Genomic DNA, 13,814 nt, shown 5'->3' on the forward strand with positions numbered 1-13,814 from the left:
CTGGGGAAAGAAGAACATCCAGATATTTCTCAGGATTTGAAAGGATCTTGTTACCCAGAAATACAAAGTACCACCATGGCTCCTCTGTAAGAAAGGGGACTTCTGAGTGTCAGGTAATGAGCAGAGTCCTTGATAACACAGAGCTTACAATGGTCCCTGGGCCTACAGACCCACCCATTTCCCCACTCTTGAATTCACAATTGGGAATATAAATTGGGCAGTTGGAGCAAGCCTGCACATTAGGTTCTTGGCCTTTAGTTCTCATGTGGGGAAGTCCAAGTGAACACCTTTGAAACTATCCCTTCTCTATCAAGTTGAAAAAATAAAATAAAATCAATATTTCATCCAAGGGGATGTGGAGGTGACGGTAGAATTAATGCTGCCATGAACAGCCTAAAGGATGCAGGAATGGTCACCCCTTAAGTGGTCACGTTTCCATTTAGTTTGCCTGTCAGCCCTCTTCAGAAACCAGGAGGATGGCTTACAAACTACTGCAGACCTAACCATGTAGGAGCCCTGATCACAGCCATCGTGTCAGCTCTGTGACCAACATAATACAGAATCTGGACCACTTGGGCATGCCACAGAACACAGAACACCTGTTTCACTGATGACATGATGCTAATCAGGCAGAATGAGCAAGAGGTGGCTAGTATATTGGAAGGATATTTCCTTGTTAGAAAACATGCCCTTCAGAGGGTGGGAGATAAATCCGTGAAGATTCAGGGAACTGCCACTTCAATTTTCAGGGAACCAGTGGTTAGAGATATGCCAACATAGTTCCTTTGAAGCAAAAAGCAAACTACACAATACAGACAAGCAAGATAAAAGAAAAAATTATTTTAAAATGCTCTAAAAGTGATACCTAAAAATAGTGTTTCTATCCTTTAAGATGTTCTTCACTGTGCATAGAATATAACAGACTAAATTTGTAATTAAAGTATATCACTATCTGGTATCTTGAAGTCTACTATACACATCACTTTGTAGCCAGTTATTTTCAACTAACTTCCAGACGCCGCAGGTTATCCCTCATCTTCCTTAAAACGTGCCATGTGAAAGCAGACAGATCTCACACTCCGAAGACTACTTCTATCAGTGCAACTTCTGAACCAAGAAACCTTAGCGTTATGGTAGCCTTCGAATCACTTTCCTTTCGGCCAGCACAGCAGGCCGTATCTACAGCAGGCACACCCTTGACTGGATCACACTAGTGAAGATGTTCCTAGGCAAGCGGCCTAGCCCATAGTCACGTCCCTCCTCCAGCCACGCGGGGGCACTAGAGCGCCATAGTTCACACGGGACCCCGGCCCTCTGGGAGGACGATCTGGGCGGGTGTGTTGACTGCCCGGTGTGGGCGGAGCAAAAGGCGTCCCGGTCCTTGCCGAGGGCAGGAAGTGAAGAGGCCGGGCTTCTCTGACGAGGTGTGCGCGTGCGCATAGGTCGAGTCGGCGGACTCTTCGCTTTTGCTACTGCTGGGGTCTGTCATGGTGGGGACGCCTTTGCTATAGAGTGGGCCGGGCCCCGGGGAGGGGACAGAGTACTGGAGTTGGGCCGGAGAGAGCTTTCAGGGGCGCTGGGGTGCGGAGCAAGGACCCTGTGTACCCGGCGGGGTGGGGATGGCGAGGCCTGGGGTAGGGGAGGGACGACAGGGCGCCCGGGCGGGAATAGAGGGGGCGGCGTGTGGAGTCGGGGAAGAGGGGAGAGGGGGAAAGGAGGACGTGGGAGTAAAGCCTCCTTCTCCCGCCTGGTCCCCTTTTGGTGTGAATTGCAGGGACTCCAGGGCGCTACCGTGTAGCGCGGGAGTTCAAATAGACAGGTGGCTGTATTTCCGGCAAGATGACCTCCCTCTCCCAGCGTTCTCTTTTAGGCGTCCCTTTTTAAAAGTTGTGTTTCTAATTAACGTAATATGGCTCACAGTAACACCTTCTCCCGTGGAAAACTGATTCCAACCGATTTAGGCATCTTGAGACTCAAACCTCTTGTACTTCCTCACTCTTAAAGTAGAGAAAAGTTTTCCTACCTAAACCCCAGTGAAAAATAGGAAATTCCCTGTCTGAACAGCTGTAGGGTATTGAAACAATTTCTTTATGAACTTGTCTACAAAAATCACTTTTTGTGCTCTTTAAATAATGTCTCTTGTTTGTGTAATGTGGAACAACAGTTAACAATGTGCATGAGAAATTTTAGTCCAGGGAAATGAAAATACTTGCATTGAGAATTCAGGGATTGATCAGCTATAGTGACTCCAACCAAAGCAACCAAATCCTCACTAAAAGGGATTTGGGTTCGTATCCATCATTCTCAGCTGTGGTGAAAGGATGGAGGCTGACATTTGGAAGCCTAAGAACCAAGTCTGTTGCCTTCCTATTTATTATTATTTTTTTAAGCCTTCCATCATGTGTGTACTTTGCTTGAATGATTATTTTAAAGTACATGTCCTATTTTTGCCGATCCGACAGCTGTTGCCATAGAAACTAGAGAAGAAATAGTCATTTTCAGCAGAGTTGTTAAAACTGTCTTCTAGGCTTCAGCTGTGAGTGCCAGTGAGGGCTGTACTTGCGCATTCTGAGATGGTACTTAAAGAATTAAGGATCTGAAATGTTCTTAGAAGCTAACAATCCAAATTGTTTAATTTCCTCACATCGTTAATTTAATAATCCTAGAAGTTTGCCAGCTATGTTTGTTGACCTGCTGCTGTTCTTTGAAGAGGATATGTAAGCCCGGATTCTTCTGCTCTGTGTAGTCTAGTCATTGGTTCTTTGAAAATGTATAAATAGACTCCTTCTCCCATTCTCTATCCTTTAAGGATAAAGCAGGGATTACAAACTATCAGGCACTATTTCTGTTCTAAGTGACACTTGTCGGTGATATAAATGATAGTGTTTTTGCTTGTATGTGTAATAGGTATGGTGTTGGGCTTTTGCTTATACCTTCTGTGTCAGTAGAACACTTTACATTTCACGGAAGTCGAGAGTGATGAGCAGGAGTTTGCTTGACATATGAGCAGAGCTAAGCAGTGTAAATAGATACGCGCAGACAGAGATGAGAGGTTTTTTTCTTTATTTCCGCTGAGAGGTGTAAGTAAATCCATGGGTCTGGAACTTAGGAGTTGGTGAAGAAAGGGTGGGGAAGGTGCCTGGAGAAATAGTGGGAAGTGGTAATTTGCAGGGTTTGGTCTACAGTATGTAGGAGTTTATTGAAGTGCATGGAAACCAATGAAAATTACAAATACAGTTGGCTTTATTGGCTTGAGGCTTACAACAGTAGTCACACATTCTGTAAAAATGTAAATAGCACAGAAATACAGAAGATGGGAATGCTGAATCCTTAAAACCATCATCCTGCCGCTCCAGATAACCACTGTGAATGCTTTGGTGTATATTCCTTTAGATTTATTTATATTTGTGTATACTGCCATATTTTAAGCTTTACTATTTTTGCAAATTAGGTAGTGATTTTTGTCTGGTTTGTTTTCTGTGGTATCCCTGGCATTCAGAAAGGTATGTGGTATGGCATGTAGCAGGCACTTATTAAATATTTAATGTATGAATGAATAATAAATAATTCAGAGGTCAGAATCAAAAGGGACAAACATGGCAGTCTAGGCCTATGCCCCAAATTTAGGCTGTAGAGTGTACTTAGAAAAAGGGAGTGTGGTTGATAAGTGACTGAAACTGGTCCCCCAGAGTAATGAAAAGAGAATGTTTGTTTTTGCAGTTTGGACTTGTGGTAGAAGACGTTCTATATATAAACCTTAAGTACACTTTCATATTTGAAATCTTAAATTTTTTTTTATGCATCTGCCCAAATGGTGTGCATAATAATTGCCTTCCTGAACTATTTTGCTACTCAAAGATATACTTTCTTTTTTAAAATTCATACAGTGTATGGCACTTAAGGCCATGTTTTACTGTCCTTTAATAGTCTTACTAAAGTACTTTCCCCCCAGTCCCAACTAGATTATAACCTCTGTGAGGTCAGGGATTGAATTTTATGCTGTGTCCATAACTCACATACCACCTAGCCAATGAAGAATCTTCCTAGCTACCCAAATACTAATTTTAAAATGATTTCCAGGCCTAAAATATTTTACCACTTTTCAGCTAGGTTCAAAGGAGAAGAAAACTAGAAAATATCTTGTTATTAATGTTAAACTATTATATACAATATCAGCTTCAACTCTACTGATTTAGAATTGGTAGGAATTCAAAAAGGGTTAACTAGAAGTTAACACTTGCTTAGCATGCTCTTTATTCAGATTATACATTAATGCAAGGGCAGAATGTATAAAGTATGTAAAAATGTTGAACAGTATTCAAATAGTTTGATATATAGATAATACTATTTATGAAAATTGATGTTCTGAAGCATCTTTCCAGATAATAGTATATTAACCTAGATGAATTAGATTTATGTATTTTTACCTTCAAGTTTTATTGGGCTTCCCCAGTGGCTCAGCTGGTAAAGAACCTGCCTGCCAATGCAGAAGATGCAATTTTTATTATGAAGATTTTGAAACACTAAAGAAAACTGAAAAACAAATTTAATGGCACGTATATAACCACCACTTTACACAAAGATTGCTACCATTTTTAGTATATCAGCTTTATGTCCTGTGTGTATGTATGTAGGTAATTTTATTATAAAATTTGGAAGTTTCATTCATGATGAAGAGAGTGTTCAGCAAGTATTTCAGGTATAAGATACTCACCTCCATAACCACATCTTTTGTCAACTAAGAAAATAAGCAGTACTTACCTAAAAGAATCTAAAAGCAAATTCATATTCAGATTATTCCAGTAGTTCCAATTGTCTTCTAAGGCTAATTTTTTTCTTTCAAAGTAGGATCTAATCCGAGTTTACACATTGTGTTTGGTTGCCTCTTTTTAGTATCTTTTAAAAAAATATCTTAAATGTATAGTTTATACACAGTAAATTGGACATATTTAAACTGCATATGTTTGGGCTTAGTGTATATTTATGAAATCAGCAACACAATCACAATAGTGAGCATTTTAATTGTCCCCCAAACTTTGTAATTCCTCCTCTTGCCCCTCTTTACCTCTCCAACCTCTGATTTCTCTGTAACTATAAATTAGTCTGCATTTTCTACAGTTAATATTATAAAGCTGGAATCATAGAGTATGTTTTTTGGAGGGAGAGTAGTGTTTTTTCCTGTGTATGGGTCTGGCTTCTCTCACTTGCTAGTATGGAGAAATAAAATTGTTTTTGTGTACTGCTCTTGTATTCTGCCACCTTAAGCTCATTCTAATAGTTATTTTATTTATTTATTTTTTTGGTTTGGTTTCTAGATTTCTTTGGATATTTTGGATAGACAGTCATGTTATCTAGGAATAAAGATGATATATATTTCTTATCTGGATGCCATTTATGTACATATTTACTCAATTCAATCACACTCACCAACATCTCCAGTAAAATGAATAGAAGTGGTGGGAGTGGACATCTTTTCCTTGGTCGTGATCTTAGGAGGAAAGTATATCCTTTACCAGCAAACATACTGTTGGATATGCTGCTGCTGCTGCTGTCACTTCAGTTGTGTCCGACTCTTGAGACCCCAGAGACGGCAGCCCACCGGGCTCCCCCGTCCCTGGGATTCTCCAGGCAAGAGTACTGGAGTGGGGTGCCATTGCCTTCTCCACTGTTGGATATAGATACCTGTAAATATCTTAGTTTACTGAGTGTTTTTAAAAGATTGGTTGTTGACCTTTTTGGGGGCTGTGTTGGATCTTTGTTGTTTTATTCTAGTTGCAGTGAACAAGGGCTGGCTCTTCTCTTGTTGCAGTGTGTGGGCTTCTCATTGCAGTGGCTTCTTCTGTTGCAGAGCACGGGCTCTAGGGCCTGCAGGCTCAGTGTTGCGGCTCCCAGGCTCTGGAGCACAGGCTCAGAAGTTGCGGCTCCCAGGCTCTGGAGCACAGGCTCAGAAGTTGCGGCACGCAGCCTCTGTTGCTCCTTGGCATGTGGGATCCTTCTGGGTAAGGTATTGAACCCATGTCTCCTGTGTTGGCAGATGAATTCCTTATCACTGAGCCACCAGGGAAGCTCCTGGTTGTTGGGTTTTATCAAATGCTTTTTCTGTGTCTTCTGAGATGATCACGTGGTGTTTTTTCAGTTAGGGTGAATTACTTTGATGTATGAATTTTTATTCAGCCTTACATTCCTGGGACAGATGTTGCTTGGTCATGATGTATTGTCTTTTTAATATATTGTTGAGTTAGAATTCCTAAAATATTAAGAATTTTTGTATCTATACTCATGAGGGTTATTATTTTGTGGTCTTTTTGTAATTATCCTTTTTTTTTCTGTCTTTGTTATCAGGTGATGCTGGTCTTAAGGAATGGGTTGCAAAGTATTCCTTTTTAATTTCCTGAAAGAGTTTATATAGAATTGTTATTTCTTCTTTAAATATTTAGTAGAATTCCCCAGTGAAGCCTTTTCGTTCTGAAACTTTCATTGTGGGAAGGTTTTCAACTACAAACTCAATTTAAAGATCGTGTATAAGGTTCTTTAGGTTATTTATTTCTTCTTGAGTGAGCTCTGGTAATTTGTGTTTTTCAGGGAATGTGTCCATTTAATCTAAGGTGTCAAATTTAAGATTTTCTCTTTCATTGGTTTTAAGAAATTTTATATACCTTGGAGTAATTTTGTTTGTGTTTCCAGTGTGTGTGATTTGTTAAACTTCTTGATTTGCAGGTTTACAATTTTCATCAAATTTGGAAAATTTTCAGTCAGTCAGTCACTTTAGTCGCTCAGTCGTATCTGACTTTGAGACCCCATGGACTGCAGCACACCAGGCCTCCCTGTCCATCAACAACTCCTGGAGTTTACTCAAACTCATGTCCATTGAGTCAGTGATACCATCCAACCATCTCATCCTCTGTTGTCCCCTTCTCCTCCCACCTTCAGCCTTTCCCAGCATCAGGGTCTTTTCAAATGAGTCACTTCTTCGCATCAGGTAGCCAAAATATTGGAGTTTCAGCTTCAGCATCAGTCCTTCCAGTGAATATTCAGGACTGATTTCCTTTAGGATGGACTGGTTGGATCTCCTTGCAATCCAAGTTACTCTCAAAGGTCTTCTCCAACACCACAGTTCAAAAGCACCAATTCTTCAGCACTCAGCTTTCTTTATAGTCCAACTCTCACACCCAGACGTGACTACTGGAAAAACCATAGCCTTGACTAGACAGACCTTTGTTGGCAAAGTAATGTGTCTGCTTTTAAATATGCTGTCTAGGTTGGTCATAACTTTTCTTCCAAGGAGCAAGTGTCTTTTAATTTCATGGCTGCAGTCACCATCTGCAGTGATTTTGGAGCCCCCAAAAATAAAGTCTGACACTGTTTCCATTGTTTCCCCATCTGTTTGCCATGAAGTGATGGGGCCAGATGCCATGATCTTAGATTTCTGAATGTTGAGTTTTAAGCCAACTTTTTCACTCTCCTCTTTCAGTTTCGTCAAGAGGCTCTTTGGTTCTTCTTTGCTTTCTGCCATAAGTGTGGTGTCATCTTCATATATGAGGTTATTGATATTTTTCCTGGCAGTCTTGATTCCAGCTTGTGCTTCATCCACCAAGACATTTCTCATGATGTACTCTGCATATAAGTTAAATAAGCAGGGTGACAATATACAGCCTTGATGTACTCCTTTCCCTGTTTGGAACCAGTCTATTGTTCCATGTCTGGTTCTAACTGTTGCTTCCTGACCCGCATACAGATTTCTCAAGAGGCAGGTCAGGTGGTCTGGTATTACCATCTCTTTCAGAATTTTCCAGTTTGTTGTGATCCACACAGTCAAAGGCTTTGGCATAGTCAATAAAGCAGAAAGGGATGTTTTTCTGGAACTCTCTTGCTTTTTCGATGATGCCACAGATGTTGGCAATTTGATCTCTGGTTCCTCTGCCTTTTCTAAAACCAGCTTGAACATCTGAAAGTTCACGGTTCACGTACTGCTGAAGCCTGGCTTGGAGAATTTTGAGCATTACTTTACTAGCGTGTGAGATGAGTGCAATTGTGCAGTAGTTAGAGCATTCTTTGGCATTGCCTTTCTTTGGGATTGGAATGAAAGCTGACCTTTTCCAGTCCTGTGGCCACTGCTGAGTTTTCCAAATTTGCTGGCATATTGAGTGCAGCACTTTCACAGCATCATCTTTTAGGGTTTGAAATAGCTCAACTGGAATTCCATCACCTCCACTAGCTTTTTTCATACTGATGCTTCCTAAGGCCCACTTGACTTCACATTCTAGGATGTCTGGCTAGGTGAGTGATCATACCATCGTGATTATCTGGGTTGTGAAGATCTTTTTTGTATAGTTCTTCTTTATATTCTTGCCACCTCTTCTTAATATCTTCTATTTCTGTTAGGTCCATACCATTTCTGTCCTTTATTGAGCTCATCTTTGCATGAAATGTTCCCTTGGTATCTCTTAGAATTTCTTGAAGAGATCTCTAGTCTTTCCCATTCTACTGCTTTCCTCTATTTCTTTGCATTGGTCACTGAGGAAGGCTTTCTTATCTCTCCTTGCTATTCTCTAGAAAATTCTGGCCATTATTTTTCAAGTGTTTTTCCCTGTGTGCTATCCCTTCCCACTTTTCTTGGAGTCCATTTACTCCTTTTGAGTTATCCCACACCTCATTGATGCTTTATGCATTTCTTACAGTTTATTTTTTCTCTGCATTTGATTTTCGATGGGTTTTATTGTTATTTCAGGTTCATAAGTCTTTATTTCTACAGTGTCTAATTTGCTGTTAGTCTCATCCAGGGTAATTTTTATTTAAGACATTGTATTAATAGTTTTCCTATCTGGAAATTCAATATCAGTCTTTTGAAAAATTATATTCTTTGTCTCTATATAACATGCTCAAACTTTCCTTTAAGATTTAACACATGTGCAGTGTATATAACTACTTTAATATCCTTGAATTCTCATCTTCATCTCTTTGATTTTGGAGGACCATTGGGCTGCGCTAGGTTTTACCTTTTTGCGTAGTGGCCTGAAAACTCTCCAGGCAGGAGATTGGGGTGGCCATGAGGTTCCTTTATCTGTTTTCTCCCTGTCTCTCAGGGATGACTGGTCTTCATTGCCTAATGTCCATATGGTGCAACCTTTGTTTTCAGTTTGGTCGCTCAGTCGTGTCCGACTCTTTGCTACCCCATGAACGGCAGCATGCCAGGCCTCCCTGTCCATCACCAACTCCCAGAGTCCACCCACACCCATGTCCATTGAGTCAGTGATACCATCCAGCCATCTCATCCTCTGTCGTCCCTTTCTCCTCCCGCCCTCAATCTTTTCCCAGCATCAGGGTCTTTTCAAATGAGTCAGTTCTTCGCATCAGGTGGCCAAAGTATTGAAATTTCAGCTTCAACATCAGTCCTTCCAATGAACACCCAGGACTGATCTGGTTTAGGATAGACTGGTTGGATCTCCTTGCAGTCCAAGGGACTCTCAAGAGTCTTCTCCAACACCACAGTTCAAAAGCATCAGTTCTTCGGCGCTCAGCTTTCTTCACAGTCCAACTCTCACATACATGACCACTGGAAAGATAGCCTTGACTAGACAGAACTTTGTTGACAAAGTAATGTCTCTGCTTTTTAATATGCTGTCTAGGTGTCATAACTTTCCTTCCAAAGAGTAAGCGTCTTTTAATTTCATGGCTGCAGTCACCATCTGCGGTGATTTTGGAGCCCAGAAAAATAAAGTGTTCCACTGTTTCCCCATCTATTTCCCATGAAGTGATGGGACTGGATGCCATGATCTTAGTTTTCTGAATGTTGAGTTTAAGCCAACTTATTCACTCTCCTTTTTCACTTTCATCAAGAGGCTTTTTAGTTCCTCTTCACTTTCTGCCATAAGGGTGGTGTCATCTGCATATCTGAGGTTATTGATATTTCTCCTGGCAATCTTGATTCCAGCTTGTGCTTCATCCAGCCCAGCATTTATCATGAAACCTTTGTTTTATTTACTCTTTTTAAAAATTATTGAGGTATAGTTGATTTACAATATTGTGTCAGTTTCAGGTATACAGCAAAGTGGTTCAGTTATATATATATATTTTTTTTTTCAGATTACCTTCCATTGTAGTTTATTACAAGATATTGAATGTAATTTCTTGCACTATATAGCAAGTCTTTGTTGATTATCTGTTTTATGTATGGCAGTTTATAACTGTTAATCCCATACTGATAATTTATTCCTCCCCTTTCCTCTCCCCAATAATCTTCAGTTTGTTTCCTGTGTCTTTGAATATGTTTTTGTTTTGTATATAGACTCATCTGTATTGTTTTTTTAAGATTCTGAATATATGTGATGTTATGTAATATTTATCTTTCTCTGTGTGACTTATTTCACTAATATTCTCTAGGTTCATCCATGTTGCTGCAAATGGCAGTATTTCATTCTGTTTTATGGCTGAGTAGTATTTCATTGTGTATACATATATATACCACATCTTCTTAAGCCAGTTATCTGTTGATGGGCACTTGGGTTGTTTCCATGACTTGGCTGTTGTAAATAGTGCTGCTGTGGGCACTGGGGTGCATGTATCTTTTTTCAATTAGAGTTTTTTCTTTTCTGGATAAATAGCCAGGAGTGGAATTGCTGGATCATATGGTAGCTCTATTTTTAGTTTAAGGAAGCTCCATACTCTTTCCCATAGTGACTGTAACATTTATATTCCCACCAACAGTGTAGGAGGGTTCCCTTTTCTCCACACTGTCTCCAGCATTTATTGTTTGTGAACTTCTTAATTATAGTCATTCTGAGCAGTGAATGGTGATACTTCATTGAAGTTTTGATTTGCATTTCTATAATAATTGGTCCTTGTTGAAAGGACTGAAACGAAAGCTGCAGTATTTTGGTCATCTGATGTGAACAGCTGACTCATTGGAAAGTCCCTGATGCCGGGAAAGATTGAGGGTAGAAGGGAAAGAGGGTGTCAGAGGGTGAGATGGCTGGATGGCAGCACCAATACAATGGACTTGAACTTGGGCAAACTTTGGGAGATGGTGACGGGCAGGGAGGCCTGGCATGCTGCAGTCCGTGAGGTCACAAAGAGTTGGACGTGACTGAGTGAACAACAACAATAATAATTTTCAGTGTTGAGTACCTTTTCATGTGCTTGTTGGCCATCTGTATGTCTTCTTTGGAAAAATGTCTATTTAGGTCTTCATATTCTGTTCTTTCAGTTGTTTTCAGTGAGAAGATAAGTCCCTTTCCCTCTGTCTTGACCTGAATCAGAAGTGTCAGCATAATATTTGAAAGGAACAAATTGGTATTTTAAAAAATACATTTTGTGTTAGACTTTAGTATTCCATTAAATGCTCTTTGACCTGGTTACTACCAATTACTGAAACTTTCCCTGGTGGCTCAGCTGTTAAAGAATCCCCCTGCAATGTGGGAGACCTAGGTTCAATCCCTGGGTTGGAAAGATCCCATGAAGAAAGGAAAGGCTACCCATTCCAGTTTTCTGGTCTGAAGAATTCCATGGACCGTGTACAGTCCATGGATTTGCAAATAGCTGGACACGACTGAGCGACTTTCACTTTCTTACTTTCAGTCTTGTTTTTGTTTAATCTATTTCTTGTTCCCCAAATAATTTAGCTGTTAAAATAAAAATAGACTTCTTTCAACTAAAATTAAAAAAATGAAAAGAAGCAAAAAGGTCAGATTTGTTGGACATTGGAGGTACATGTTGCTGAGTTTAAAAAAGTTAGTAAAACCTCTTTGGTTTTTGTTGTTAAGAGGAATTGCTGCGTGAGTGGTGAGTAGAAACCCAAGGTAATTTGGTTGGAGACGTGTTGAAGGAAGAACTTTTCAATGTGTTATATTTCCAGTTTGGTAATAAATATTTTGCTGGGATTATTTATAGTTTATATTTTGTGTTCCAGATAATCAAGTAAAACAAAAATGAGCTTCATCTATGGACTGCAGTCTGCTGCTAGAAACTGTTTTTTCTTCCGATTTAATTTACTGACCAACTGGAGAAAATGTAACACACAAGCTGTAACCTCACGAGACTTTCATCAAGTGAAAATTAACCATATAGTAAATAAATCTCTGGGCCTGGGAGTAAATCACGGTGATAGATGGACTCCTTTGCCTGAAAACTTTCTCTTCTATAGGACTTTTAATACCAAAAGAAAAGGCTGCCTTTTGAGTTCCAGAAGTAAGGAAATTTGGATGATTAGCCGAAAATGTACTGCATGGACTGACTCTTTTTCAAGACAGCTACCGATGAAGAATGTTCCCGTAGTTCCTGCTCATTCAATGTCGCATCCCTTGAACTGTTTACCCACAAGAGACATCAGGAGTTTCCACACTTCTCCACGGTGCCAAGCTGCTCCTGCTCCTCTGTTGTTGATGATTCTTAAGCCAGCGCAGAAACTGCTTGCAATCATTGTGGGCAGGTAAAATGCTTTTCAAAATATAAGCTTTTATATTAAAAGTTTGTAAAACTGTACTTTTAAAGAAAAATTGGTAGATTTCCCTCCCATGATTAGCTCAGTTCAGTTTCTAAATAGTTGGTGTGTATATATATATATATATGTATGTATATATATGCCTTAATAATCTTGAAATCATTTGCTGCATATATAATACAGAAATGTGATCTGTGAGAATTATTCTTATATATATTATCTAGACACTGTTTTAAAGATCTTATAATTACAAAAATCAAAAATATTTATTACAGTTCATGTGTAAGAACTGTACTTAAAACATTCCTTTTTAGTTCATGAAATTTGAGGCAATGAATCATGAAACTGAAGAACTTTGCTCATTTAAGAAAGAACTCCTAGCCAAGTTAACTCTTAATTAGTATTTGTTTATTTTTCTATTCTGTTTCCAACAAATCTTTATTTTCTTTTGGTGATCCTTTATAGCATTTAATGTTTTTAAAGCTAAATAATGCTTCGTATTTAACTTAAAACTCCTCCCTCATAATTAATCTTGTTTTCTCTTATTTGCTCCATGAAGATTGAAGAAAGGTAAAGTTAAGCATTGTCTCCCTATAAACTTATTTCATATTTGATAGTTATGAAGTGCCTTCTAGCTTTTTTACTTCCATAATTATCCACCCAGTTTTCTTTTTATCCAAAATCGAGAACTTGTACTCTAATTTATTGTGTTCTTTATGACTAAGCTTTGGCACTCAGAAAATACACAGTTAATTTAGCTCTCAATTTAAGTATGACTTCGAAGAAAGCTAGGGTTAGGCAGTAGTCAAAGAAGTAAAACCAGCTTTTATTCAGAACTTTTGTGGTAGGAGAAAAGAGACCTCAGTATAGAACCAGAGTCAGTTTTGAATACACCATGGGCTGTGCAGGTAGTGTGGTGGTTGGTAGATGGAAAACTACAGAGGAAACATCAGGAGCCAGGAGGGATTCTACTCAATCTGGTCTACCAGAGTTACTGCCGAAACAGGTGAGAGTGATCAGATACCACCCAACCATGGTGCCTATCCATGGCCTGTTCAGAAACACAACTTCACAGCAAGAGGTGAGCAGTGGGTGAACAAGCAAAGCTTCATCTGTGTTTAACAGCTGCTCCCCATCATGTGCATTACTGCTTGAGCTTTGCCTCTTATTGGATCAGCAGCAGGATTAGATTCTCGGATCAGCAGCAGGATTAGATTCTCATAGGAGCATGAGCCCTACTGTGAACTGGGCATGTGAGGGATCTAGGTTGCGTGTTCCTTATAAGAATCATCCCGAAACCATTCCCTCACCACCACCCCAGGTCCATGGAAAAATTGTCTTCCACAAAACCAGTCCCTGGTGCCAGAAGGGTTGGGGA

At 39.6% G+C, this 13,814-nt stretch overlaps 1 protein-coding gene across 4 annotated transcripts in view; it reads left to right on the plus strand.

Moving 5' to 3' along the window:
• Window positions 1-1,375: 1,375 nt before the first annotated feature.
• The window catches only part of OMA1 (OMA1 zinc metallopeptidase), a 94,505-nt gene continuing 82,066 nt past the window's right edge, over window positions 1,376-13,814 (plus strand). For 2 of the 4 annotated variants that reach the window (XM_070786458.1, XM_019957376.2), the window contains exons 1-2: window positions 1,376-1,480; window positions 11,906-12,424. In XM_070786458.1, coding sequence (XP_070642559.1) covers window positions 11,925-12,424 — 500 coding nt within the window. In that variant the 5' untranslated portion in view covers window positions 1,376-1,480; window positions 11,906-11,924. Of the gene's footprint in view, window positions 1,491-11,905; window positions 12,425-13,814 lie in introns of all 4 variants that reach the window. The other 2 variants (XM_070786457.1, XM_019957377.2) reach the window with 2 other exon arrangements.

Source organism: Bos indicus, chromosome 3 (assembly GCF_029378745.1).
Source record: "Bos indicus isolate NIAB-ARS_2022 breed Sahiwal x Tharparkar chromosome 3, NIAB-ARS_B.indTharparkar_mat_pri_1.0, whole genome shotgun sequence".
NCBI classification, from domain to species: Eukaryota; Metazoa; Chordata; class Mammalia; order Artiodactyla; family Bovidae; genus Bos; species Bos indicus.